Source organism: Phodopus roborovskii, unplaced genomic scaffold (assembly GCF_943737965.1).
Source record: "Phodopus roborovskii unplaced genomic scaffold, PHOROB, whole genome shotgun sequence".
In the NCBI taxonomy this organism is placed as follows: Eukaryota; Metazoa; Chordata; class Mammalia; order Rodentia; family Cricetidae; genus Phodopus; species Phodopus roborovskii.
In genome coordinates this window covers 73,854,570-73,881,765 of record NW_026126418.1, presented here as the reverse complement: position 1 = coordinate 73,881,765, position 27,196 = coordinate 73,854,570, and the positions used below count along the sequence as shown (strand labels likewise).

The 27,196-nt window shown below is 49.0% G+C and overlaps 2 protein-coding genes and 1 non-coding gene across 4 annotated transcripts in view; 1 reads left to right on the top strand and 2 right to left on the bottom strand.

Moving 5' to 3' along the window:
• Positions 1-5,309: 5,309 nt before the first annotated feature.
• On the bottom strand, positions 5,310-7,926 carry Rpl12 (ribosomal protein L12). Its single transcript, XM_051185247.1, has 7 exons — positions 7,775-7,926; positions 7,450-7,523; positions 6,790-6,888; positions 6,490-6,571; positions 5,933-6,019; positions 5,494-5,606; positions 5,310-5,360 (listed from the first exon to the last, which is right to left on the bottom strand). Exons 1-7 carry the CDS (start codon positions 7,809-7,811, stop codon positions 5,355-5,357), a joined length of 498 nt encoding a protein of 165 aa, XP_051041204.1. The 5' UTR covers positions 7,812-7,926; the 3' UTR covers positions 5,310-5,354.
• On the bottom strand, positions 6,114-6,242 carry LOC127222916 (small nucleolar RNA SNORA65). Its single transcript, XR_007834596.1, has one exon. It is a non-coding gene; the product is annotated as a small nucleolar RNA SNORA65 (small nucleolar RNA).
• Positions 7,927-7,984: 58 nt separating the features above from the next.
• Lrsam1 (leucine rich repeat and sterile alpha motif containing 1) overlaps positions 7,985-27,196 on the top strand; it is a 38,189-nt gene continuing 18,977 nt past the window's right edge. Inside the window, exons 1-14 of one of the 2 annotated variants that reach the window (XM_051185228.1) lie at positions 7,985-8,053; positions 9,896-9,989; positions 11,557-11,613; positions 12,434-12,478; positions 13,657-13,734; positions 15,914-15,982; positions 16,786-16,870; positions 17,582-17,703; positions 20,385-20,475; positions 22,374-22,504; positions 22,987-23,016; positions 23,130-23,252; positions 23,535-23,674; positions 24,564-24,608. In XM_051185228.1, the coding sequence (XP_051041185.1) occupies positions 9,918-9,989; positions 11,557-11,613; positions 12,434-12,478; positions 13,657-13,734; positions 15,914-15,982; positions 16,786-16,870; positions 17,582-17,703; positions 20,385-20,475; positions 22,374-22,504; positions 22,987-23,016; positions 23,130-23,252; positions 23,535-23,674; positions 24,564-24,608 (1,088 nt within the window). In that variant the 5' untranslated portion in view covers positions 7,985-8,053; positions 9,896-9,917. The remainder of the gene's footprint in view (positions 8,054-9,895; positions 9,990-11,556; positions 11,614-12,433; positions 12,479-13,656; positions 13,735-15,913; positions 15,983-16,785; positions 16,871-17,581; positions 17,704-20,384; positions 20,476-22,373; positions 22,505-22,986; positions 23,017-23,129; positions 23,253-23,534; positions 23,675-24,563; positions 24,609-27,196) is intronic. The other variant, XM_051185227.1, reaches the window with a different exon arrangement.

The following is a 27,196-nucleotide window of genomic DNA, read 5'->3' as shown; positions in this document are numbered from 1 at the left end:
TTGATGCATATTTGCTATTAAGAAGCAAGCTATAGAATCCAACATTTTGAAAACCACCTCCCATTTTCTGATTTCTCCTCCTATGAGTTGATCTGGTTATCTTGGCCCATGTCAAACAGCTGATTTATCTCAACATCTGGCATGTTTTGTCCATGCTTACACTTTAGGGCTGAAGATCCACAGGCTGCATTACAGTACCTGGCATAAGTCTCCTGACAACACACACACCTCCCTAATGCAACTATAGATTTGTTTTTATTTATACATCTCCAACATCATTTCACTGGGATTTGAAATGAAGGTAAGTGTGTATGTTTGGTTCACCATCAGTACCTGTAATTTACCATGCTGACATAGTACCTGGCAAACTAAGATACTCAAGATATTATTGTATGTAGTATTATTCCACTGTATAACTATATTAGTACTTAAGTTAATCATATGTTAAATATAGAATTTAAGGGCTGGAGAGATGACTCAGGTTAAGAGCACTGGCTGCTCTTCCAGAGGTTCTGAGTTCAAATCTCAGCAACCACATGGTGGCTCACAACCATCTATAATGGGATCTGATGCCCTCTTATGGCATGCAGACAAACACACAGACAAAACACTGTACACATAATAAATCTTTAAATCACTCCATATCCCACATTTAGATTGTTTCCAGCCTCTTTATTGAGAATTCAGGTATCATATGTAGATTCATTTAAAGGGGGCAGGATAGATGGAAATTAAAGGAGACATAGGACAATGGTAGGGATGGAGAAGCAAGCAAACACTGATAGATGAATGAGAGGTGTGGGAGGGGAGTAAGGGTGGACATGGAGGAGGTACCAACAAAAGGATAGGTGCTATCTGAGCAGACTTCACAGGATGGGCCCCTCTGTGACCAAGCCAGTTCTCAGGGGGTCAGCAGCAAAGCCATGGAGTAGGACCTCAGACACGTACACACATGACTGACTAGGGAAGCTCTCTCTGGCCCAACACATCAGGCCACAGGGGCTGAAGCAAGTGGTCTGCCTGCTCAGGTCACCCATTCTCAGCCACAGACTGGTCTTTGCAACGGATGACTGTATCTTGGCCATTGTCCAACCTCAATGGGCTAGTCAAAGACTAGAAGGCAAGAGAAGAGATCAGGCCCACAGGCCTGTCACTGTGGCTTCAGACTGTAGTCTGTAATCTGGGTGCAGGAACCAGGCAGCATGGGGAAAGGGTAAGTCAGTATGCTGAATTCAAATTCCAGTGTACTGCTGTGTGACTTGGACTGTGACAATTAATTACCTTTAAATAGCATGGTGCTGAGTACGTAAAATGCTTGGAAAGGAGGATAGCAGAGTAAGTGCTGGGTCCACAGTAGCTGTTTGATGGGTAAAATCAGTGTGACACTCAGGGATATATCATAAATGGACACCTGACCGGGAGTGTTCAAGGAAGGGCTTCCCTCTATAAATCAGGCTGGCCTTGAACTTTTAATCCTTCTGCCTTGGATCTCTCTCCCCATTGCTGGGATTCCAGACAAGCACTACCAAGCCTGGCCTGAGGTTTGAAAGGCCTAAAGTCCTTTCTCCTATTTACCCCACCCTGCTGCCTCCGTGCACTACCTTCTAACTACCACCACCACTTGTGGATGTCAGGGCTTTAGGGGCCCAGACATTCCCTCAGGTCTCCTTTGTCTCTGGGACCTTTCCCTCAGAGTGTAAATTTTGAGAGGCCAAGAGGCAGCTCCAGGCAATCCTATACCCGCCCCACCCCCACACTCAGGAGCCCAGATCAACACCATAAGAACAAGGTTATGGAGAAGGGAAGATGGCCATCCCCGGAGGAGAGGTGCGGCAGACACAGCTTTATGAAGCCCGGGTAGAAACCCGCACTGCCCACAAACGTCAACTACCTCCTTCCCAGATCCACCTTGCCAGAACAACGTGGACAAATCCTGGTTTCTGCAAAGCACAGGAGTAGCTTAGCAGCCCCAAGGAGCCATATAACAAAAAAAAAAAAAAAAAAAAAAAAAAGGCATCATCTGAAGTACTCTGTTACCCCCCGTGGCAGCTAAAGAGATCACAGGACTAAAACAGGAAACCTGCTAAAGACTAGTGGCCCTTAGAGGAGTTACCGCCTACTAGGCCTTGGAGCCATGAACAAGATCACACTAACTGAGGTGTGATACTCTCTGGACTGCCTCGATACAAGCAAGGAAAACGATGACTCCCTGGGCTCCAAAGCTCATCCTGCCTGCTGAGCATGGCAGGTCAGCAGAACAGTGTGATCCAAGCTGCTTTCTCGAAATGGCAATTCTTCCCTCCTGACCACCCCGGACCACGCTCCACCACAAACTTGCCTGAGAAGAAGAAAAGGCACCTGTCCTCTGGGGAAATCCACTGAAACGCCCATAAGCAGCATAAGCACCCTTCGCAGCATCCCTAGCGACCTAGGCTGCCTGTCTGAGGTTCCACGTCCGGATCCTGGTGCACCCTAAAGGTGCGGACTCTAGAAGCAAGGACGGGCATGCGGGAGCTTCTGTGTGAAACACATCGCACGAGGCAGCGTGAGCCACACAGTGGCGGGGCGGCCGGGAATACACTGCAGAGACTTGTTAGAAGTGGGTTCCGGTGTGCAGACTGCGCGTGACCGGAAGTGGCGCACTTCTGGCGCGCCCGCCTACCTCGGGATAAGGCCGTCCTCGCGGACGGTGGCTAGGGCGATGGACGCGTACGTCCGGGCATCTGCTCTCTGGCGTCCGCCTCAGGTGTACCCTGTGTGGAGGGCGGTGAGAAGAGACGGAGAGTATGCAGTTGTTCAGTGTGCCCCGGCCAGAACGATTTCCACCAGCGGTCTGAGCAAACAGTTGTGGGGCCTGCGGAGTTTAAGGGCCTCTAACCCGAGTGACCTGTGCGTACGATCTGCCTGTTATTTAGTGCCGGGAGGGAGATGGGGCGACTTTAGCCTTCTGCCTAGAGGGAAGCAGCTAGGGATGCTTGGAACATGGGACACTTGGGACCAAGCAGGTGTCTTACCCTGGGTTTCTCTGCTACTCTCCACAGTCTCTAAGAACTGTAAAGCCAGGTGTAATAGCGTCTGAGGCACTTGGAACCAATGTGACTGTCCTCAGTAGGGCTAGGTGCACATCAGCAATAGGTCTACGTGAAAACCAGTGTCCAGGTCTGACCTCTTATTCAGATTGTTACACATCACAGTAGTCGTCTCATGCTTCTAAAGGTGACTAACATTCAGTGATTCGTGCCGTATTCTCATGTTGTTATATAGCCACTATTTAATTCCAGAACACTTCCAATCTGGAAGAGAAATCCCTTAGTAGTCACTCGTCAGACCTTACAGCCAAGTTCCTTGGCTTTAAATCTGGATTTGCTGAGAGCATTTCACATAGGTGATTCATAAAATACATGACATTGTCTAGTTTACCAGCATGTTCAGGATTCATCCATGTTTTAACCTATATCAACACTTCAGTCCTCTTTGTAACTGAATAACATACCATGTATACAACATCATTTTGTTTACTCCTCAGTGAGTGGACATGGATCACACCCATATATAGGTCGTTATGATCATTGCTGCAATCAATATGTATGTAAAGTTTTGTGTGAAGATATTTAGCATGTGTTATGCACCCATGTCCTGTGCAGCGCATGTGAACAGGTGCCCAAAAAGGCCAGGTGAATCACCTGGAACTTGGGTTACGTTGACAGCTGCCCCCTTGTGGGTACTGGGAACTGAACCTAGGCCCTCTACAACTCTTCGAATGTGCTTGTTTTAGGGGAGGAAAGCCTAATGGAAGTGTGAGGTTAGTGCCACACCCCACCAGTTATCTCTAGTATTTTCAGTTTTTGCAGTACTTAACCCCTAGAGCCTTATGCTTCCTAGTGCTTTTAGCCCTACCCTCCTAAAAAATGTATGCGTATGTGAATGCCACATGCACACAAAACAGAGATTAATCAGTTAAGGACTGGGATTACAGGCATTATAGCCAGTATGAGTACTGAGAAACCCAATTCTTCTGCAGACTTAAATTTGAGGCGGTGGCAGAGGTTAAGTGGAAAGCAGTTTCAGACAGCCTGGTGTACAGAGCTAGCTCCAGGACAGCTGAGGACACATAGAAAACCCATGGGATTTTTGAGTGTGATGACCCTGTGTTTATGTGCATTATCATGTCCATGACCTGAGGCTAAAAAAGGGCAGCAGCACTATGTCTCATGGGAATGGAACCCAGACCCTCTGGAAGAGGGGCCATCTCCCCAAACTGCTCAGGGTGACCTTGCATTTAAGATGCTCCTGCTTGAGTTTCCAAAATAACCAGTGCCAGGAGGCAGCTTGTTTCTTTTGCTTATGGTAGACTTTCTCCACTTACATGGAATATAACATACCTGGTTTACTCATAATACAAAAACCAGCTAGGTTATTGCTCAAGCAGACCTCAAGTCCAGGACAGAGCTACAATGAAACCTTGTACTGAAAAAAAAAAAACCCTACTTAGACCTTTTGCAGGACATTCTCCCTTCCACTTGGAATTGAACCCAGATGTTCTATATGAGGCAGTGAGTGCTCTACTAGACCTCAATTTTCCTGAGCATTGGAGGCAATGGGAAAAACTGACTTACAGCCCAAGAACCAACCCAGGGACCTTTCAATTCATGACTTCCCAGGCAGCAAAGCAAGCCTCTTCACCAGCACCACCCTCTCCTTCGGTCCTTAGGGAAGCAGGGTGGGCCTCTAGGTTTGAGGGCTTGTCACCAGCTTGCATTATGTACTTGAGCATGTCTGGTAACCTTGCAGTTTGGGATGGTTGTGGGTTTGTGGGTTCTGGAAATCAAACTGCAATAAATGTAGCACTGAATCGTCTATTCAGCACTTTTTCTAGTAGTAACCACTACTTTCTTCAAATACCAACACAATTTGTGTTAATTGGAAATAACCTCACCACTAACCAATCCCACATAGCACATTTTCCCTTGTATTTCACAGGTGTGGCCCAGGATTAGAGCTTTATCAGAAACCTTTGCAATTTTTAGAAACCTGCGAAAGGAACCATGCTAGTTAAGAGGTTCAGGGTTAGTGACTGCGGTGCACACAAGACCTCCAGACCAAGCTACAGTTATTGACCTTTGTCCTGCCTGCCACAGTAATAGAGCAAGATTCTTCATGGCAGCCTAACTACACCCCATAGAAAAAGCAGCTTTCCTTCCTGGAAGGCTTCTGAACCTGCCTATGAAGCTACACCAGGGCTTTTTCTGAGGCAGGGTGCTCCATGTATCTGAACATCCCATCCCCCCCCCCAAAAAAAGCCAAGCCCATTGTTATTAGATGTCTTTTATTGAAATATTTTCTCTTGTTGCTTCTTAACTCTGGAAAAGGGAGGAAAATTTACAATCACAAAGGGGAACACACATTCACACAAAGAATTTCCCCTTTAACAATGCCCAACTGCCCCCACCCTAACTCCCCCGAATACAAAGGGAAACATGCAAAATCACTTACAGCTGGGCATTCCACCACACCACTGTTGATGTCATCAATGATGTCATGAGGGTGGCGGCCATCCACATTGCAGCCCACAGACTGTGCAGTACCCAGGATCTCTTTAATAGTTCCTATATTAAGAATGGTAAACTCAGCAGAGGTCTAATCCCTTGGAACTCTTACACCGGAGCATAGCAAATTCCAGAGTTCCATTGCAAACAAAACAAAAAAGCCATGGGTCTCCATTATGCCCAACTACAAAATTCAATAATCCTGCTGGGCAGTGACAATATACACACTCAATCTCAGCACTTGAGAGGTAGTTTACCAGACTGGTTTACAGAGCTAGTTCCAAGACAGCCAAGACTATAGACACTACCTCCAAAAAAAGGTGCACTCCAATCTAGGGCCTTCAAAAGGCAAACGATAGCCATCTGGTCAGTGAAAATGCTCTTACCAGAAAGTTCTCTGGCTAAAGACCGGTGTCTCATCTGTCGGGCAATGCTGACAATCTCATCAAAAGTGATATTTCCACTGTGTTTAACTGCAAGATAAACAGAAGGGTGGTTTTGTTTTTTAAAGGCTTTCTGTGCAACCTTCTGATACAGGACCATGTGGTTTCATTTTACCTGTCTCTATGCTGTCCCCATGCTTTCGGCACAGAGTCATCCACATGTAGGACAACCCTGTTTCCTAAAGCTGGAGCTTACTGTCAGCTCACCACTGGATTGCACCAGCCAACCATATTGGTCAGGTGCAGTGGCGGGTGGCTAGGGCACAACCAAGTCCTCACCATGACCTTAGGGATGAATCAGTTAAGTTTATATTCCTGGGGCAAAGGGTCCAATGTCAACCAACCCTAGGTATGACTACACTTCTGCACCCAGAGGACTGAGTGCAGAACAAATGGCCTTAAGTGATCTATCCCATTCTGACCCTAAGATTCACTATTAAAGGGAACTCCATGCAAAATGGTAGTCACTGGAGAGGGGCAGAGGAGTGCCATCAACTTACTGTTCTTTTGCTTCTTTCTGTCTCTTGGTGGCTCCTTGAGGGCTTTAATGATGAGAGCAGAGGCAGAGGGCACCACCTCAATCTGCGGGAGAGACCTGACATGAACAACACAGAACTGACCCTGCTGCTAAAGCATACTAATGGGGATAGCTCAGAGGTACTTCCCTAGGCCCATGGTGGGAGCCTGCACCCTGGCAGCTCCCCCTACCCCTTCACAGCAGCCTTCCAAAGGTAAAATAGCTTTATTCACCAAGAGAGCCAAGATCCCATGACTTCCCCCACACCAAGCAAAGCAAATACCTGGGCCTGTCTGTTCTGGATGGTCAGTTTCACTGTAATCCTCAGACCTTTCCAGTCACCCGTTGCCTTGGCGATGTCATCACCAACTTTTTTTGGAGACTGTAGAAATAATGCGATTAAATTAACCACGTGTCCAATGTTCAAAGTATAACCTTCAGCTTCGAACTCCCTGTTTGGCAGGATGCCTTCCTCTTCACACCTTATTTAACTAAGCCACCTGTCTCAAGGGCTGACGAAGCAAACAGACTGAGCTGTAATGGGCCACCTAGGAGGGTGCTCAGTTAAAAAGCACGTAAGCTAATAGGGATTTAACCAGCCACTCCCGGCCTTCACCGTACCATCAAGGAGCACGTGGTTCCAGGCACATGGCAGTGCGAGCTTCCACTTTACCTCCTAGACCCAGAGGCAAGAGCCTGCACGATAGCTCAGCCAAGACTCAGTACTGACTGCCACAATTGTGCCGTGGCGGGAGCCTATATACACATCTGTTACTTCAACTTTAAAATTAGAGGACACGGGTTCGAGTCTCAGCTCACACAGAATAGCCGGCTCACAACAGGAAAATGGTGCCTTCTTCTGACCTCCACAAGCCCATACATAAAACACATACAAAGAGCAGCCAGCAGTAAGTATATACATAGTTCTAAGGAGCGGACTTACCAGACCCAGAGGACCGATCTTGGGGGCCAAGGCGGATGTGGCGCCGACCTCACCTCCGGTGCACCTCAAGTACACTGAGAAAAAGCAGAATTAGACTTCTGCGGAACGCCAAGGGTGCAGGGCGCTGTCCTCAGGCCTCAGACCTCCCGGGCCAGGCCTTACCCTAAGGCGCACAGGCTGCAAGAGCGTCGGTGCTCCCTCCCCATTACACACGAGGAAGCCGAGGCCCAGGGGAGACCCGCCAGGCCCGGAGCCAGGCCCCGGGACAGCAAGCACGCGGCGGGGAGGGCTCCACCCGCTGCCCGGCCGCGGCGAGGGCACGCACCGACTTTGATCTCGTTGGGGTCGAACTTGGGCGGCATGGCGGAGGCGGCTGGTGTCGGATGAACCCGGATTCGGGACGACCGAAGAAAGTTGCACCGTTGCCTCCTCCGAGCCGAAAGCGGAAAAGACGGCTGTCAGCCCGCTCACACCGGATATAGGCCGGAAAAGCTCGGCTCTCGCGATAACTTCTGGCTCCGCCCCATTTCGGGGCGACACCCTCGCCGCCCTGTTTATTGTGGGCAGGCGTTTGCGGTGGAGGACTGGACAGCCTGTTTCTTGGGTGAGCTATGGATTCGGAAGGGGTGGATGTTCTGAGCACCTTTCTCGGGGACAGTCAGAGTAGAAGAGCTGCAACAAAGGTCCTGGTTCCAGATGTATTCCACGTTCGGTTATCATGAGGGTGACTCGGAGCCCCAGCGCCCCGCCCCGCCCCTAAGGAATCCGCACCTGTCTTGAGGGACCCCAGTACCCCTAGTACCCTTCTTACTCATTTGCGATGTATGCATGTTAGTATACACGATCAAATTATTCGGGGCTAAATCACGATTCTTAATTCTGCAGTCCCTTGGTTTCTAGAGTCTCAAGACTTTGTCTTCCTGAGCTGCATGACTTTATGAGATTCAGAGTTTGGTCCTCACTCCCTATGCTTGAAGGAGATCCGATTCTAGCTCATCTTGCTGGTGTCTGTGGTCTGCATCTGTGACCAAGCCTTCAGAGTGATTGGCCTATCTTGAGGTCCACCCCAAAATTAGAACATCCAAGAACCTTTCCATCCACAAAGCCAGGTCAGCCACTGGCCAGTTCTGCCTGGGAAGGATGGGTGTGGTTCTCCCAACCAAGCTACACCATCAGGGAGGTTAAACCAAATTTGAAAGAGCCCTTGTTGAGAATGACTAGGGAAGAGGACTTGGGGGTGGGGGATAGTCATTGGAGAGGATTTGGAAATCTGGACTTGGAGGATGGGGATGGGGAGGGCTGGCCATTATCCAGCAGAAGGGAAGGAAGGCATGGAGGAGGGCTGTTGGACATTCTTCATGAGTACTAGTGGGTGAGTGAGGGAAGAGCACACCCAGGGCTGGAGACCTGAACTCTAAGACCAGGGATGTGACTTCACCTGCAAGACTCCTCTAGTCCCTTTCTCCCTGACATCTGTGATAGTCCCTGAATCTATTTGTCATGTGTATGGTGCATTCTGTCAGGTTCTATAGCATGGGCCTGACATACATGAAATCCCTGAGCCCCACAGGACCCAATATTGGCAACATTACTCCGTATTACATTTGAGGAAATAGGCTCTGACTAGTGACCCAGAGTGACACAGCTGATGTCAAAGCCTATGCTGTTAGCTACACACTTCCTCCAGATGATTGCTTCCTTCCTGCTTCCAGCCGTTATTCAGCACTGGAAGTTCCAGATTCCGGGCTGGCTATGGGCACCCAGCTTCTGAGTTAGGACACATGGTTAACTTTGCTGAGCTGTGGCACCCAGGGAGCTGTGCAAACTGCATAGGATCAGACTTGAAGGGCGAAGGGCAAGCATCCCAGGCTGGTTCTTCCGTAATCCAGGTCATGTAGCCAGACCACTGAACTTAGTGGGCATTCTCCACAGGACCACAGTGAGAATCAAATGAACAGTAGCTTCAAGGGTTGGAAGGTGCCTCAAGATAGCATTTTAATTTTTATTTAACTCATAGACCTCTTTAGTCTTGATATAGTTGAGTCTCCTGCAAGACATGGCACCTTCCAGTTTAGTCTTGCTGGTGTCACTCAGACAGTTTGTTTCATCAGTTGAGTCTGTCAAGAGTTCTCAAAGAGCATCCTTGGAAGGTACCTGGGAGAGTCATTCCTAAGGTGGGAAAATGGCTCAGCATGGAGAGTGATGCCGATGCCTCCCAGAGGGTCAGTAGCAAATGAGCCCAAACCCAGGGCACTGGCCTGCGCTGATGTTCTTTCCACCATATTCTGTGTTTATTGCTTCCTCAACAAAGAACAAAATGTTGAGCATTGCTGTGTGGGCTCAGGGCCCGACTGAGGCAGACAGCCCTGCCTTCAGGAAACTGATAGCCAACAGACCAGCTGCATCTCTGAGGTACCCGGGTGCCAACTTCCCTCTCATGTTCCAGTGCCCAGAACTCACACAGGAGGATGCCCCTCTTCTTTCGGAAGCGGAAAGCCAGTGAGGAGGCTCGCAAACGCCTGGAGTACCAGATGTGTCTGGTAAGGCAGGTGTATTGTCTCTCTCCTGGGCTCCTTCTCTGCCCACTGAAATGTCTACAGTGGTGCTTGCCCCTTCCCTCTGCCTCCCCGCACTGGGAGTGCCCTTCCTCACAGGCTGAGTGTGTGTTGGTTTCTTTCCTTACTGGGCCTCAGACAGTCACTGGCCACCTGCCAAACGGCCCAGTAAAGGCAGCCTGTGGCTGTGATCCTTTCCAGCTCCTTATGTTTGTCGAAAGAAATTTCCTTATTTTCTCAACTCCACAGTGTGTTTTGCCTGAGTGTTCCCCCCCCTTGGGAATTGGGCATTGATGGGGATGTCTTCTGTATATGTTTTTCTTATTGGTTGATAAATGAAGCACTGTTGGCCAATAGGGAAGCAAGATAGGTGGAACTAGGAGATGAGGAGAATTCTGGGAAACATAGGCAGAGCAGTCAAAATGTAGGATGCGAGAGGAGTAAGAGGTCCAGACTCTCTCTCCAACAAGATAAGACCACAAGGAAATGCTTAGATTGATAGAGATGATAATTAATACAGAGCTAGCCAATAAAAAGCTCTAGTCAGTGGCCAATAGTTCATGATTAATATAGTGTTTGAGTGTTCATTGGGGCTGACACGGCTCTGGGACCAGGCTGGCGGGAAGAATGCCTACAACAGAGCATGGTTCCCAAGTTACATGTCTCACACCTGTAATCCCAGCACTTAGGAGTCTGAGACAAGAAAATTGCCACAAGTTCAAGGCTAGTGAGTTCCAGGTCAGCCTGAGTTGTGAAAACTAGCTGTGCTTATATCACTGGGAGCTGAGCTGCTGCATCCTAAATCTAACACAGTACAGCCATGGAGGACAGATTAAAAGAGCAGGAGTTCAGGAAGGTATTGCAGATAGCAACCAAACAAAGCCAAAACAAAACAAAAAATAAATTGATGAGATGGCTCAGCAATTAAGAGCATTGGCCGCTCTTCCAGAGGTCCCAGGTTCAATCCCCAGCACCCTCATGGCAACTCACAACTATCTGTAACTCTAGTTTCAGGAGATCTGACATCTTCATACAGACATACATGTAAGCAAAACACCAATGAACATAAAATAAGGATAAATACATTGTTAAAAAGTTTTGTTTTTTTTTTTAACCTTCAAGCTCAAAACAAAGCAAAACCAATTCCAACTAATTTTAAGAAGCTAACATGAAATGAAGCACAGAATCAGCAGAGCCTGTGTAAACATACAGGACTTGAAGACTGTGGGGGGGGATAAGGCCTTGAGACAGGGTTTCTCTGTGTAGCCCAGGCTGTCCTGGAACTCACTGTAGACCAGACTGTCCTGGAACCCACAGAGATCCACCTGCCTCTGCTTCCCAAGTGCTGGGATTAAAGGCGTGCACCATCACTGCCCAGGAGATTTAAAGACTTTTAAAAAGCTCTCTCCCTAACCTCTGCAGAGAGCTAATTCTTGGGAGGTGCAAGCAAGAGGATCAGGAGTTAGTGGCCAGTTTTGCCTATATGATGAGTTTGATGCTACATGAAACCTGTGTCAAACACTTAACTTAAAAATGTCTTTTTCCACCTTAGGCAAAAGAAGCTGGGGCAGATGACATTCTTGACATCTCTAAATGTGAACTCTCCGAGGTAAAGTGAGGGTGTATAGAGGCTGTGAATTTAATCTGTCCCATGTCCTTGAGGAAAACAAATGTAGCCTGAGATACAGGTGGGGAGTAAGTCAGGAAGGGCATCAGCTTCTCTCCTGCATAGAGTGTGCACAGACACAGCCTGACACATTGGGTGAAAAATGTCACTTACATTGCATTCTTGTCCAAAAGAATTGAGGTGATCTTTTGGCCTCAGCGTAATCTCCACCTTTATTCCCAGAATTCCATTCAGGAGACAGAGGTAGGGAGGATCATGAGTCTGAGGTCTGCCCAGGCTACATAGTAAAATCCTAGAGAAAGGCAGGAAGGGAAATCTTGGGGATAAAACTTAGTGATAGAGCCATGGCAGTGGTGGTACATGGCTTTAATCCAGCACTTGGGAGGCAGAGGCAGGTGAATCTCGGTGAGTTTGAGGCCAGCCTGTCTACAGAGTGAGTCCCAGGGCAGGCTCTAAAGCTACACAAAGAAACCCTGTCTGGAAAAAACAAAAAACAACAACAAAAATGCCCAACTCATTGGTGGAGTTTGTCAAGTATGCAACATGCCCTAGGTTCAATCCCCAGTACCGTGGGAAGAAGGGAAAATACACTACAGATTCCTGAGGTGCTGGGGGAGAGGATGCTCTACCCACTGATACCACAGAGTAGGTAGGATAGGGTGGGCTGGGCAGTGTGCTGCCTGCTCCTCCATTCTTCCCCAGCCCTCCCAGGTCAGTGGCTTACTGTCCTCAGTCACCTCCTCACAACCAGTGCCACTGGTGAGCAGGTGAGGAGCTCTGACCCTTCTTTGTCTTGTCTTAGATTCCGTTTGGGGCTTTCTCAACGTGCAAAGTTCTGCAGAAAAAGGTGAGCAGAGTCATTGTTCAAAAAACCACTCACTGAGTGTCTGCTTGGGGGAACCACATGGGACTCAGAGAGCCATTGTTCTCACATGGCCACTTTCCTTCCCTCTGGCCCTCACCCTTTTGACCTGCAGTAGAAGTTGTCACAATTAGGAGAGAAGGCTGTGGGGTTGGACCACTCCTGGCCCTAACTTTCACTGGCTTTGTGACTTAGATAGCTTCCTTACACACCAACACCTCTGTTTCTTCTACTAACTGTTAGTATTTTATGTGTATTTTGCTTGGATATATATTTGCATCACACGCATGTGTGTTGCCTGAGGAGGCCAGAAGCCCATCAGAGTCTCTGGAACTAGCGCTATAGATTGTTGTGAGCTTCCATGTGGGTCCTGGAAATCAAACCTAGGTGCTCTGGAAGAACAGTCGGTGCTCTTAACTGCTGAGCTGTCTCCAGTCTATACCCCATTTCTTATCTGTGGAAGGAAGAAGACATTTATAGCTGTCTCTTGGTGTTGTGTGAATTAAATGAGTGGTAGAGAGGAGTCTACCAGCCATATGGTACAGTTATTACCTCCCCCAGTGTTGTTAATAGAAAGGACACTTGGTGCATTCCGGCCACTTGCCCCTCAGAGTTAGAAGGGCATGAAAGCATTTTCAGAAGATTGTTCCAGGGTTTGCATACAGGTGGGTACGTGCACACCATCAGATCTGGACACAGGTAAAATGGGTTCTCTGCCAATAGTGTAGTGAAATTCTTTTGAAATACCAAAGCAGGAGTCAATGTCTAACAAAAATAGCCGTGGTTGACACAGTGTGAGTATCAGACCACATCATGATAGCCTAGGCGAACACTGGCTTGTTAATTATCATGGTAGCCTTTGGATAAAGGTACTTTATCACTTATTTAGAGCTAGGAAATGCTAAGTTCATGATAGCTGATCTCTTCTCCAAATGGAAAGTAGAATTAGACACCCAAAGTCCCTTTCACTGCAGGCATCTTGGGCCTTAAACCATCGAGTCATGATTCTAACAGCCAACCCCATTGTGGGTCTGGCTCAGCAAAGATGCCTGGAGCACAGTATGGCCACCCTGTGCCCAAGGCCAAGCCACTTCCCTCACCCTTAGCCTTCCCTGCCTGCTGCTCTCCTGGAACCTGGCATTTCTCTCATCTTTTTCTCACAGGTTTTGATCGTGCATACCAACCATCTCACCTCCCTGCTTCCCAAATCTTGCAGCCTCTTGAGCCTTGCCACCATCAAGGTACTGGGCCCTCTCTAGGCATTGGGGACTCTTGGCATTGGGGACTCTGTGGTGCTCCAGGTGGCAGCTTCTTGGGTCTTCTCTGTTAAAATATACCAGATGGTCCTCACAGGATGGTCACTGTGGTGTCTGAACAGCATGGTTTTCTAAGCATTCTTGGGTGTTGTTGGTAAAGAAAACCAGACCCAGCACCTGCTCTATGAGGTTTCCACTCCAGCTGGTCCTAACCTCAGCCAGGTCAGCAGAAAGGATGGACACAATGGCCCTAACAAGGGGAACAGGAAGGGCATCCAGAGAGGGCATTGCTTTTGATACCTCAGTGACCTGGGTGGACTCCCTCCTGACTGTGGAACCCTTCCAGGATGTGGTAGAGTCATACGGTGTTGCAGTGTCAGCCCAGGGTTGTTCTACCTGCATGTGAACTTGTAAGGGTGAAGACTGAACTCTGCACACTCTCCCAGTATTCCCTCATTAGCTCTCACAGGTGGGGTTGGAGTAGCTCTGTTCCATGGTGATTCTTTCTTTTTTGATGTGGTCTTTCTATGCAGTCCTAGCTGACCTAGAGCTGGCTGTGTAATCCAGTCTTGCCTCAGACTCACAGAGATCTGTCTCCCTCTATCACATGAGCCCTGGAATTAAAAGTGTGCCACCACATGTACTGCTCAGTGCTTATAAGAGATTTATTTTTTTTTTATTTTATGTCTATTATTGTTTACCTATATGAATTATATTATATGCCCCACATGCATGCAGTGTCTAAGCAAGTTAGAAGAGGGCATCAGAGCTCCTGGAAAAGGAGTTACAGGCTGTTGTGAGCTGTCCGATGTGGGTGCTGAGAAGCAAACTCAGGTCCTTTGCAAGGGCAGCTCTTAACTACTGAACCATCTCTCCATTCCCACTTCATGCTGTTTTTGTTGTTCTCTCTCTCTCTCGTGTGTGTGTGTGTGTGTGTGTGTGTGTGTGTGATGTGTTGGGACTCAATATACCCAGGCCCTCACATGCTCTGCCACTGAGTCATACCCCAGCCTGTGCATAATTGTATTCAGTAAAAAGAGAACACTTGAGCCAGACATGGTATATCTGCACATATCTGCAATCCTGACCATTGATGAAGAGGCTGAGGCAAGAGAATTGACCTAGCATGGACTACATTGTAAAAGCCTGAAGAAAAAGAGCAAGAATGTGAGATGGAGCTGGATGTGCTGGCACTCGCCTTTATTCCCCAGAGGCAGGCAGATCTCAGTAAGTTCAAGGCCAGCCAGGACTACATAGTGCAAGATCTTGTCTCCAAGACAAATCAGAGGCAGAGGCAGGAGCGGATCCCTGTAGGTCAGATTGGTCTACAGATTAAGTTCCCAGAAAGCTCCAGGGCTATGTAGAGAGACACTATCAAAAAAAAAAAAAAAAAAAAAAAAAAACAGACAAAGCAACCCAAAAACTATGAGACAGGCTGCTGAAGAATGGGCAGGAGGAAGGGTTGCTGTGGGTGTGTGACTCATGCAGGACAATCAAAGAAAGAGGGTCATTCCAGGATGAAATACGATCTTGCAGGTTGCAGAGAGGACCAGCCATGTAGATGATTTATTGATGGTCACACAAAAGTTGTTTTTAGAGTAAAACAAGTTCCTTATACCAAAACCCAGATCGAGTCTACATTTCTGGAAGGAACACCTCACCCTTCCATTTTCAGTCCTTATGGTACACTGTTTGTGTTACTCAGTAATGCAAAATATTCCAGGTGTGCCAGGGTGGTCATGTGACTAAAGTCATGCAAATGCCTACAGGTCCTTCAGAGAAACAACTCTATAGATAACAGAAAACAATCACTGTTTTCATTTATCTATTTATTTTGAGACAGGGTTTCTCTGTGGTTTTGGAGCCTGTCCTGTAACTAACTGGCCCTCAAACTCACAGAGATCTGCCTGCCTCTGCCTCCCTAGTGCTGGGATTAAAGGCATGCACCACCAACGCCCGGCTACAATCACTGTTTTCTACAATGATTTCTTCAAGGTCTACATGTTTCCAGAAAACAAGTTTCATCCCAATGTCTACCCTAGATAAAATGACTCTATTCAGTTCCCTACTACCCGGGTATTACCCGGGTATGAGGTAGCCTTGTCATCTCCAGCTGCTCTGGAGTCTGGGATTCTGGGGCCTTACAGATATGTTTGTTGTGTAGGTTCTGGATCTCCATGACAACCAGCTGACAGCCCTTCCTGATGACATAGGGCAGCTGACAGCCCTGCAGGTAAGGCTGTAGGACACGGACTGAGCTGTCACCAGTGGATCCAGGCTGCATTGCACCTGGCTCTGAGAGGCTCTCTGCCAGGACTTGGCATGTACTTTATGGTATTTCATGGCTTCACAGCTTTAATTCCTCCCCCCAAAACAAACACCCAGTGGGTCTCCAGCTTCAAGACAGATTCTAGGGACTGTAGAGATGCCTACTCTCAAGATGGCTACTCTTGAGAAGGACCTCCATTAGGTTCCCAGCTCACAACTGTCTATAACTGCAGTTTCAGGGGACCTGACGCCCTCTTCTGGCCTCCACAGTCACTGCATATAGCTGGTGCATACATTTTTATGTATTATTTTAAAAGGACAAATTCTGTACTCTTCTGGCTCCCTAGTGCTTTGTCTGTAGCTGCCCTGCACTGAGTGCTTTGTTTGAGCCTCGCCCTGAGCTATACCTCCCCATTACTCAACAGTAGATAACCATAGCCTAACCCTCGCTGCCCCTGACAACCTCTCTGCTTCCACATCGGTTCATGCAATTCCTGGGCATTCTGTGGTTAGTATAGATGGTAAAGCCTCAAGTAGGAGTATGTCCAAGGGCTTGGCCTGGCTCTCTCTTGGGCGCGTGACTTAGCCTCTGTAAGCCTCAGTGTTCTCACCTCTTGATGGGACCATAACAACCTGTGCCTCCCTCTCAGGGCTGTAGGAAGAAATAAAGGCGGGTATAGTTATTCCATGCCTGGATGGTGCAGGACTGAGCATGCAGACGGTCGCTGTTGTTCTGTGGGCTCCTTGTATCACTGTTTTCTTTCTTAGGTATTGAATGTGGAAAGGAATCAACTGACACATCTCCCACACTCCATTGGGAACCTGCTTCAGCTTCAGACCCTCAATGTGAAAGGTGGGGGGCCACAAAGCCCAGTCCATGTCGGCAGCTGCAGGATTGGGCCAGCTCCTGTCCTTCCAGAATCTATGGGGTGCTCTCTTGAGAGCCACTGAGTGTGAGGGAGATGCCATAAGCCAGACTGACCCCCGCCTAGCTCAGTGTGATCTGTCTGTGATCATGAACCAGAGGCAGTGTTGTCTAAAGAGCCCTGACCCCTCAAAAGGCAGTCCATACTGCCTGGGAAGCTAAACAATGAGAAGGGAGTAGACTAACAGGCAAGGCTGAAGGAGGTGCCTCTGTAGTGGCTCCAGGTGGCTTTGGGACACTCAGTGTCCCGTGGATGTGGCTGGCATAAGTCCATGAGGCAGGTTAACGTGAGGAAAGTGAGACTCAGAGCTGTGGCCTGCTCAGGACACCCTCCACCACAGTGAGGTACTGACTAGCCAGGGTACCAGCAGTGTCCTCATCCTCCAAAGAGGACTCGCCTCACTGTGGCCAGGCTCTTCATCTTACTCTTGCTGCCCTGGCCTCTCAGCCCAGAGGCACACATGTGACTGATGAGAAGTAGGGGTTCCCAGTTACAGAGAAGAGGCCCAGGGAGGGGGTCCAGGTGTCCTGAGTGGCCCAGCTAAGAGGGAGTGACAGAGCCCCATGTCCCATGGCGTCAGACATCAGGAGGCGGCAGCAGGCTTTGGGGCACTGAGTTTGTCACCTGGCTCTCCGCAGACAACAAGCTGAAGGAGCTTCCTGACACCCTGGGAGAGCTGCGAAGCCTGCGTACCCTCGACATCAGTGAAAACGAAGTTCGGAGACTGCCGCAGATGCTGGCTCACGTGCGGACCCTGGAGGTAAGGGGGGCATGCTCTCTGGTATCACAGAGACACTGACGTGAATGCTTGTCATGTAGTGACTACTGCTGTCACGGAGGTGGGAGGGCATACATCCAAAGTGAAGGAGACAGGTGAATCCAGAAACGTCCCCACTCTGTGGCCTTGGAGCCAGACTTTGAAGAGGATAGGCATGGAAATGGGGCCGCCAGCGGGGAGAGCAGGACAAAGAGAGGCAGTGCGTGAATAGAATGGGTTATGGACAGGAAGTATTGAGGCCAGAAATTGTTGTACTGGAGCCCGGAAAGCTGGGAGTGGGGATCTAGCCATGTGGAGGTCTGGGCTTCAGTGTGGGAGCTGCATCTCATCAGAGCCCAGGTGGGTAAGAGTGTCCAGGGACCCTGCGTGAGTCATCTCGGGTGAATAAGAAAGCTGCTCACACCAAAGGAGTTTGTGCCCTCAGTCTGAGAATCCAAGATCCCAGTGTTGGCAGGGTTGGTTCCTTTTAAGGCTCTTCTCTGCAGGTGGCCGGGCCTTCCTGTGTCTGTCCTTCCTGTGTCCGTCCACTGTCTCTGCATGTCAGATCTCTTTCTTAAAGGATACCAGTCAGATTGGGCTAGGGTCCGGCCTGACTCTTAAGTCACATAAAGCAGGGACACAGCTCAACCCACCACAGGCACCAGCACCAGCACCAGGTGGCCCACTCTGGGACAGTGGGGCTCTTGGTCATGACAGGGTGGCTTGTTGGCTCCTCTAGCATTTTCGTATGTTTTTTGAGATAAAGTCTCAAGTAGTCCAAGCTGGCCTTGAATTTACTATGTAGCCAAGGATGGCCTTGAACTTTCCATCCTCCTGCCTCCACCTACTAAGTTTATAGATTTGCACCAATTCACCCCATTTGTGTGGTGCCAGGGGTCAAATCCAGAGTTTCACTCTACCAGCTGGGCCTGTGTTAGCTCCTGAACCCACACAGAACCCTTGTAAGGCATGTCCTGTTATGACTTCACTAATGAAGGAACTGGCACACAAACAATGTTATTGGACTCCTCAAAGGCCACACAGCTGGTCATAGATGGGATTGAACACCACACCCTCTGGAACAACCAGAGACCATCACCTTTGTAAAGCTCAGTGTCTAAACACCTATCACAGTGGTGACAGCCTGGCTGAGCATCCCAGAATTCCCCAGTTCTTTTGGTGAATCACCTCTATCAAGCCAGACTGTAGAACAGAGTTGTCCGGGGCAGTGACACTTGAGCAGAGCCAGCACATCTGTGTCTGGTGCCCCTCACACAGTAGTGAGACACAGTGTGCTCCATTCTCTATGACTCTCGGGAGATTGTTCGGTGATGACGGGAGTTTCTACTAACTGCTGCCCAGCTCGGTGACCACATACATCTCTTGAACATTTGGAATGTGGCTGGTGCCACCAAGGAACTAAACGGTGTTATTGAATCTTTACTAATCCATAGCTACATGTGCTTTGCAGTTGCCATGTGTGTCAGCATAGCTCAGAGCATGTCCCTGGTTCTGAAATTATCTACCCTAAGATACTAAGAGCCGTAGGGACCAAGGATGTAGCTCGGTGGTAGAGCACTTGTCTAGCATGCCTCAGTCCCAGCTCTACAGCAGAAGTTTGGATGGGGCTCATTTCCCTGCTGTTCCTTTAAAACTCTTGGGAGCGTCTCAGACCCTGTCAGACCTTTTATCAGAGTGAGAGCACAGGCATTGTCAACAAGGCCATATTGTGTGCCAGCTTCACTCAAATGCCATCCCATCAAATCAGGGATACTGCAATAGCATGACACTGAGGAAGTCACAGCCCAGCCCAGCGAAGTGACTGTGCTGTGCTGGTGTTTAAAGCCAGGCTGGATATCTCTCAAGAGACAGAATCCCTCTGCGGGTAATAGAAATGCTGTCATCTGGGTGGCCACCCGAGAACTGGTGGCCACCAAGCTGACGTGTTCAGATAGCCATAGTGACCTGAACTAATTAAAACTGAAATGAAGGCTGCTTGTGACAGTGTGCACCTTAATCTTGACACTTGGGAGGCAGAGGCAGGAAGATCACAGGTTCCAATGCAGCCTGGACCACATAATAAGCTCTTGCCTCAAGAAAGAATGGAAGAGAGAGAGAGAGAGAGAGAGAGAGAGAGAGAGAGAGAGAGAGAGAGAGAGAAGAGGCTAGGGTGATGACTCAGTGGGGAAAGTGCTTGTGAAGGACCTGAGCTCAGTCCCTAGAGCCAGGCATCTGCAATCCCAGCCCAGGGCAGCAGAGACGGCAGGTCCCTGGGCCTTGCTGGCGAGCTAACCTAGCCATCTTACCAAGTTCCAGGCCAGTGAGAGATTTATCTCCAAAAGCAAACGATTCCTAATGAACAACACTCATGGTTATCCTGGCTCTACACACACACATGCATGCACACCCAAGCATGCACACGCAACTCAAGAAATGCAAATGGCCACGTGTGACTTTAGCCACCATATTGGGCAGTGTGGCCTCAGAGTCCACACCACTCAAGCTACCACAGTGATGACTAGTGTCACCCAGATGGGATCAATGCTCTTCAGATCTGGCTTTCTCTGCTCCCTGGGTAGGCAGGGGAGATACTCTGCATCCAAGTTAATAAGGAAACCAAGTGACTTTGAACTGTGCTGGGCAGTGGAGTAGTGTGCACAGTAAAGGGGTCCCTGTGTCCACAGACGCTGAGCCTCGACGCCTTGTCCATGGTCTACCCTCCACCAGAGGTGTGTGGTGCTGGCACCGAGGCCGTGCAGCAGTTCCTTTGCAAAGGTAAAGGCGGGCCACCCCTGACTCCCCCAACCCCCGTGCTCATCCCCTGCCACCAGGCTGGGGACAGCAGAGAGCAACAGGTACAGTGAGGAATCACAGGACTTAATCAGCCAGGCTGAGCTTAGGAAAGGTTAGAGTCGGGCACCTGGCTTAGGTTAGGGCTGGGGAGCCTGTCTGAGAAAGCAATATGGCTGACACCTGACAGGGCGCTAGGGCAGGAGAAGAGGCAATGTGTTTCTAGCAGAGGAGGCAAGTGTTAAGAGACCTAGAGGAAGGTGGGGGGAACCTGAGGTACTATGGAGACGGCCAGTATGGCTGGAGTGCTGAAGGCCAAGGAGGAAAAATGCAGAGGTCCTGGTTTCACAAAGAAGTAACTGGGGGAAGAGGGCAACAAGCTAGGCAGGCCCCTGGGGCCACCTGGGGAGACCCTTGTGGCCTGGGCACCAGGAGGAAGCAACTTGAGCTGTTGTCACCTGTCAGCATGGCTCCTGTCACCTGTGACTTCTCAGAGCAAGCCTCTGGTCACCTGAATTATTCATGATGTGGTGCAGAGTGAACTGAAGGGTGAGCTTTTCAATCTGCAAATGATCCCAGATCCCTTGACCCAGAGCTGCAAGAGAAAATGATCTGATGATCTCAGCTCAGCTGCCGTGTGCTGGTGTTAAACATGAAGCCGAAGCAGCACAGACCCGTAATCCTAGCACTCCAGAAGTAGAAGCAGGCATACAGTATGGTTGGAGGCCAGCCGTCTCCAAATAAGTCAATAAATTATAAAAATAGCTAGGTATCGTGCGGAGTGCCCGGAAAGCTGACACAGGGACATCAGAGTCAGTCCTGGACCAGCCTGGGTTACATAGTGAGTTCAAGGTTAGCCTGTGCTATGTAGCAAGACCCTGTCTCTCTCTCTCTCCCTCTCTGTCTCTGTCTGTTGTCAGTGTCTGTTCGAGCTGAACATTCAGGTCTACAACTCAGTTCCCTGACTAGGTGTCTGCCCAACAGAAGGAAAAGCTTGTTGTCCACAGATGCTCAGAAAAGCACTGTTCCCATGGGGCATCCAGCCGCAGGAGAATGAATGAACTTTTTCATACCCACATGTGAAAACTGCACACAGCACTGGGAGCCCCTGCCAGAGAGTAGAGGGAGAGAAGCCAGGGTACAGAGGAAGTGTGCTTGTGCCTGGCAGAACCCACATTCCGAGCCAGCACTGCCCCTGACTTGGAAGGGTGTGGTCGCCTTTAAATGTTCCTCAGGCTGTGGCAGAGCACTTGCTAGGATACATGAGGCTCTGGCTTCAGTTCCCAGCTGCTAAAATAAAGGGGAAAAATTTTAACACTTGGGAAAAGAGAAACAGGAAGATGGTGAATTTGAGGTCAGCCTACGCTACCTATTGAGACTCTCAATGCCAAAGGAATGTTTTAAGATTCTCTAATGTTTATGTAAACAATAGGCATAAAAATAAAGCAGTAAATTTGCATATGCTGACTACAGAACTCAGATATATGACGTTGTCTATTTCCCTCCCAGGGGGATTGAACTGGGACCCTCACACGTGCTAGGCAGGGACTCTACTTCTCAACGCATCCCAGCCTTTTTCTGTTTTTCATTTTGAGACAGGACTTGCTAAGTTACTACTCAGGTTGGCCTTGAACTTGCTCTGTACCCCTGGCAGACTTAGAACTTGCAGTCACCCCAGTTTATGAGTGGCTGGAGTTACAAGGCTATTATCACCAGGCCTAACTTTGAGCAATAATTATTATACAGAAGTGAGGCCCAGCCGTGGGAGATGAGAATGGACTGAGCCAGCAAGGTGGCTGCAGTGAGGAGAGAGGGGAGCGAAGGTGGCAGAAGCAAGCAGCTGGGGTGCTCCTGACCACCCTGTGCCCCTTCTCTATCCATAGAGTCAGGACTGGAGTACTACCCTCCTTCTCAGTACTTACTGCCAGTCCTGGAGCAAGAAGGAGCTGAGAACTCCCAGGACAGCCCCGATGGACCCATAAACAGGTTGTCCAGGGAGGAGGCTGAATGGCAGGTAAGATGAGCCGCCAGCATGGGCGTGTCTGCATGGTTGTACCCATGCCGGTATTGAGCCGCTAGCATAAGGTGTTCAGAGCTGTAGCCACAGATTCCTCCATTCAGATCCAGAAACTCAGCTACCACAGCTGTCACCACATCAGGTGTCCAGGTCTCCTCGTTCCCTGAACAAATCATGTCCCTTTCCCCACCAGCATTACTGTCTTGGGAACCGTCCCCATTCACACTTTGATTTTCATTTTATCTTACTTATTTTTTTATGTCTTAATATGTAGCTTAATATGTGTGCATGCATGTTTGTGTGTGTGTAACATACAATATTTCTCATGCTGGAGCACCCCCCCCCAGACCCCTTTGTCGGTTTTCACGCTTCCATCTGCTCATATCCCAGAGAAGCAGGCTGGGTGGGCCAGGTTACACAGCGGGAAGCATGGCCACCACCCTCTCCTCACCTCTCACCTCTGGCTTTTCTCCCCCCAGAACCGGTTCTATGACTACGAGAAGCGAAAGGTAAGAGCCTCCCTGGCACTTTTGTTGTCCTGGAGTATTGCTGCTCCTTAGAGAGGGACAGCTTCCTCCTGGCTCTGCGTCAGACACAGATGGCAGGCATCTTGTCCCCACAGGAGCAGAAGATGCTAGAGAAGCTTGAGTTTGAGCGGCGTCTGGACCTTGGGCAGCGAGAGCATGCTGAGCTGCTGCAGCAGAGTCACAGTCAGAAGGATGCGATCCTGCAGTCCGTCAAGCAGGTGTGTGGCCACACCAGCCCACCTGGGCCCCTAGTCTATGACCTGATGTAGGCCCCGAGGAGGTGGTAAAACAAGGGATGAAGCTGCCCCACCATCCCCTGAAAGCCAGAATGGAGGTCCTGACTAGATACCCCAGCCAGCCTCCTTGGGCACAGTGGACACTCAAGGGCCTAGTAGGGAGTGAGGGACAGCCCAAGGTCACACAGGACATATACAAAGTGAGATAGGACCCCCACACTCCTTCCTCCAGTCAGAGCCCCAACTGTGCCTCCCCTGCTGCAGGAGCAGACACGGCTAGAGCAGGGTCTGAGTGAGCGCCAGCGCTGTCTGGATGCAGAACGGCAGCAGCTGCAGGAGCAGCTGAAGCAGACTGAGCAGAGCATTGCCAGCCGCATCCAGAGACTCCTGAAGGACAATCAGAGGTCAGTCCTGGCCAGCCCCCACAATGCCCTCTGAGTGCCAGGGACAGAAGGTCTTGCCTCACATCTTCACCTCTGCCCTAGCATTCCTATGCTAGGATCCAGTTTCGTTTGCTTTGTTTGCAGCAAACCTATCCTGGGGATTACAAAATTGGCTTCTTTCACAGCACTGTTGCCTGCACTTAGCCCCTCTCCCCCCCCACCCCACCCCAACCCCGCCCCAACCCATTTCCCTTCTATATGTTAGCGGGTAAAAACCACAGCCTTCTGCATTTTGGCTTCCAAGTAGCCGCTCACCCTCTCGGTAACCAACTGTCTTACATAGGAACTACTACTACCAAGAGCAGTTCACGATGGGGCTGGAGAAGAAGGAGCTGAGTAGAGCTCTTATGTCCGAAAACATCTAGTTAGGGGTCCACCACAGGAAGATCCTAGGAATGGCTATAGCCCCATTAGCCCAGGGCTTCCTTCTTCCATTCCTTGGGTCCTTTTTCTTCTGTCATCTTCAGTAACAAAGTGAGTGAATGCAAGAAAGGAGACACTTGGCTGGTACTTCTGTGCCAGGTGCTGTGTGTTCCCACGCTCTTTGTTTCTTTTTTTTCTCCAAAACAGGATTTCTCTGGGCACTCCTGACTGTCCTGGTACTCGCTCAGTAGACCAGGCTGGCCTCAGACTCATAGAGATCTGCCAGCCTCTGCCTCCTGAGTGCTGGAATTAAAGATGTGTGCCACCTTACCCTGTCACCTAAGAAGTACTTTCACTCTCCTGTCACAGAGAGCCTTAGAGGGCTTCCCAGCCAGAGAACAGAGCTCCTGGGTAGCATGGTGAAGTGGGCAGCTTGGTTGGAAGCAGCATCGCTAGTGCTCACAGCTATCAATGGGTTTTCCCACAGGCAGAAGAAGAGTTCTGAGATACTAAAATCACTGGAGAATGAGAGGTAAGTGAGTCTCTAGGACCATGTGTCTAGAGAAAGTTCCCTGGGGCACTCACCACCCTGGGGAACTGACATCCTGGGGTGCTCCATGCTCTGGGAATGGATACTCTGGGGAACAAATACCCTGGGGTGCTCACAGCTCTGGGGAAAGGGAGCCATAGGCTCCTCCTTTGTACTGGGAAGTCTCCCTGGTGCTTTAGGAGAGTCGCCCTTGGCATCTAATTAATAATAGCTGTTTTTAGTTTTTTAAAGTATATGTTCACCCTTGAGAAAAACTGAGAAATATGAAAGAAAGATGGATCTATAATGCCCATCTGTATTTTAGCTATAAAACATTTTTTAAAATTCACATTTAGTCTAGGTACGGTGGTATATGCCTTTAATCGCAGCACTAAGAGAGGCAATCAGATCGTTTGAGTTCAAGCCCAGCCTGATCTACAAAGTGAGTGCCAGAATACCCAGGGCTACATAGAGAGACCCTGTCCCAAATCAAAAGTAAATGAATAAAATTTTTAAAATCCACATTTATAGAAATAAAAAGAATATTATACTTTTGACCCCCAAACCACAGTTGCCCAGGTCCCTCAAATAAAGTGAAATATTTGCCTAGAACAGTGGGTCAACCAACCTGTGGGTCATGACAAGGGATTAAATGACCCTTTCGAAGGGGTCACCTTAAACCATCGGAAAACACAGGTATTTAGAATTCTGATTTGTAACAATAGCAAAATTACAGCTATGAAGTAGCAGTAAAAATAATTTTCTAGTGGGAGTCCAGCAGTAGGAAGGTTGAGAACCACTAGCCTACAGCCTCACACATTTCCCTGTCTGTTCTACATGTTTTGTGATACCTGATGCAATGCAGATTCTATGCAAATAACAACTCTCCCCATTGCTTAGGAAATATAGGGAAAATATGCTCATGCCAGCATAGACACGAAATTTTTCCAAGTATTATTGGTTGAATCTGCAAACAGAGATACACAGGATCAACTGCATCCCTCCATTGCTATAGTGGGCAGCATTACGCAGAATGAACTCAGCATTGCTCTTCAGATATTTGCATGTGGAAAGCAAAAGGACCCATCCTCAGGGTTGATGCTGGATGTCTGTGATAGACAGAAATTCCAGGTGGTGGCCTTTGTCTTGGGTACTTACCAAGTTGGCTACTTTGAGGCATACTGCATTTGTTGTCAAAGAACAACAATGAATGACAGCATGCAGCTGTCATTCTAGCGTTAGGGATGCAAAGCAGTTCAGAAGGATCAGGAGTTCAAGGCCAGCTTCTATTACATAGTGAGTACTCTTACCAGAAAAGGAACTGAGAGATGGCTCAGCAAAGAGCTTCCCACATGGGCATGAGGACCTGAATTCACACCATCCTTGGCATCTGCATAAAACCCATTGAATCCTATAAGTTCAGGGCTGAGGGTAGAAACAGGAATCTGTAAGGCCTTCTGGCCAGCCAGCCTTATGAGACCTATGAGCTCAGTGAGAAACCTTGTCTCAAAAAGTAAGGTAGAGAGAGCCAGAGGAAGACATCCAGCATCCACAAACAATACATGCACACACACAAGATTGAGCGTGGTAGTGCATGTCTATAATCCTATCCCTCAGGAGGATCACAGGTTCAAGACCAACCTGGTCTACATAGGAAGTTCCAGGCTAGCCTAGGCTACATAGTAGAGAAACAAACAAAAATAAGTGATGATGGGAAGGGCTGGTGCCATTGCCCGCCCTTCCCTGAGATGTCTCTGTGACTCTTTCATGATTCTTCTGGGTCCCCACAGTAGCAGTAGATCTGAGCTGTCCCTGGAGCTTCTCCCCAGCCATCTCAGCCCTCACCACACAGGGGGTCTTCAGGCTGTTCCCTGGGTCTGTCCTGCCCAGTCCAGTGTGGCTGCTGAGGTGCTAACTGGTGGCAGCAGGTAGAACCTCTCAGTGGATCCAGGCCTTTGAAAATGTCTCACATAGGAACATGAAGGATGCTGATTGCCATGTGAACACAAAAAAAGCACACACAGCCTGCACCATATGTACATGAAGTTACCTTTAAATTCTTTCACTTCTTAATGTTGTGGATGTAGTTCTGTGCCACAGACCTTGTTTGTAGGGGGCTGGAGGGACGGCTCAGCAGTTACAAGCACTGGCTTCTCTTCCAGAGGACCCAAGTTCAGTTCCCAGCACCCACATGGTAGCTCACAACCATCTGTAACTCCAGGTCCTGGGTGGGATCTGACAGCCTTTTGTGGCCTCAGGGGACACTAAGCATGAATGTGGAACACAGATACACACGTAGGTAAAATGATAATTTTTAAAACCTGCTCAGAAGGCAGAGATCAGGGCTGCATAGTAGAGAGACCCTGCATCAGAACGAGGCTGTTCTTAGGCTGATGTCCCCTTACACTGTAGTGAACTGTTCTTGAGGTAAATATGCAAAGAAAGGGCATTCAGGTGAGGATCTGACTTCTCACAGACCTGTTGTCTGTTTACATCCTCTTGGCAGTGCAGGAAGGTGCCCCATTGTCTGAAGTTGCCAGCCACAGCAACTGGCAGTGTCCCTCAGTGGCCTGGGTTGTTAGGCATCTTCC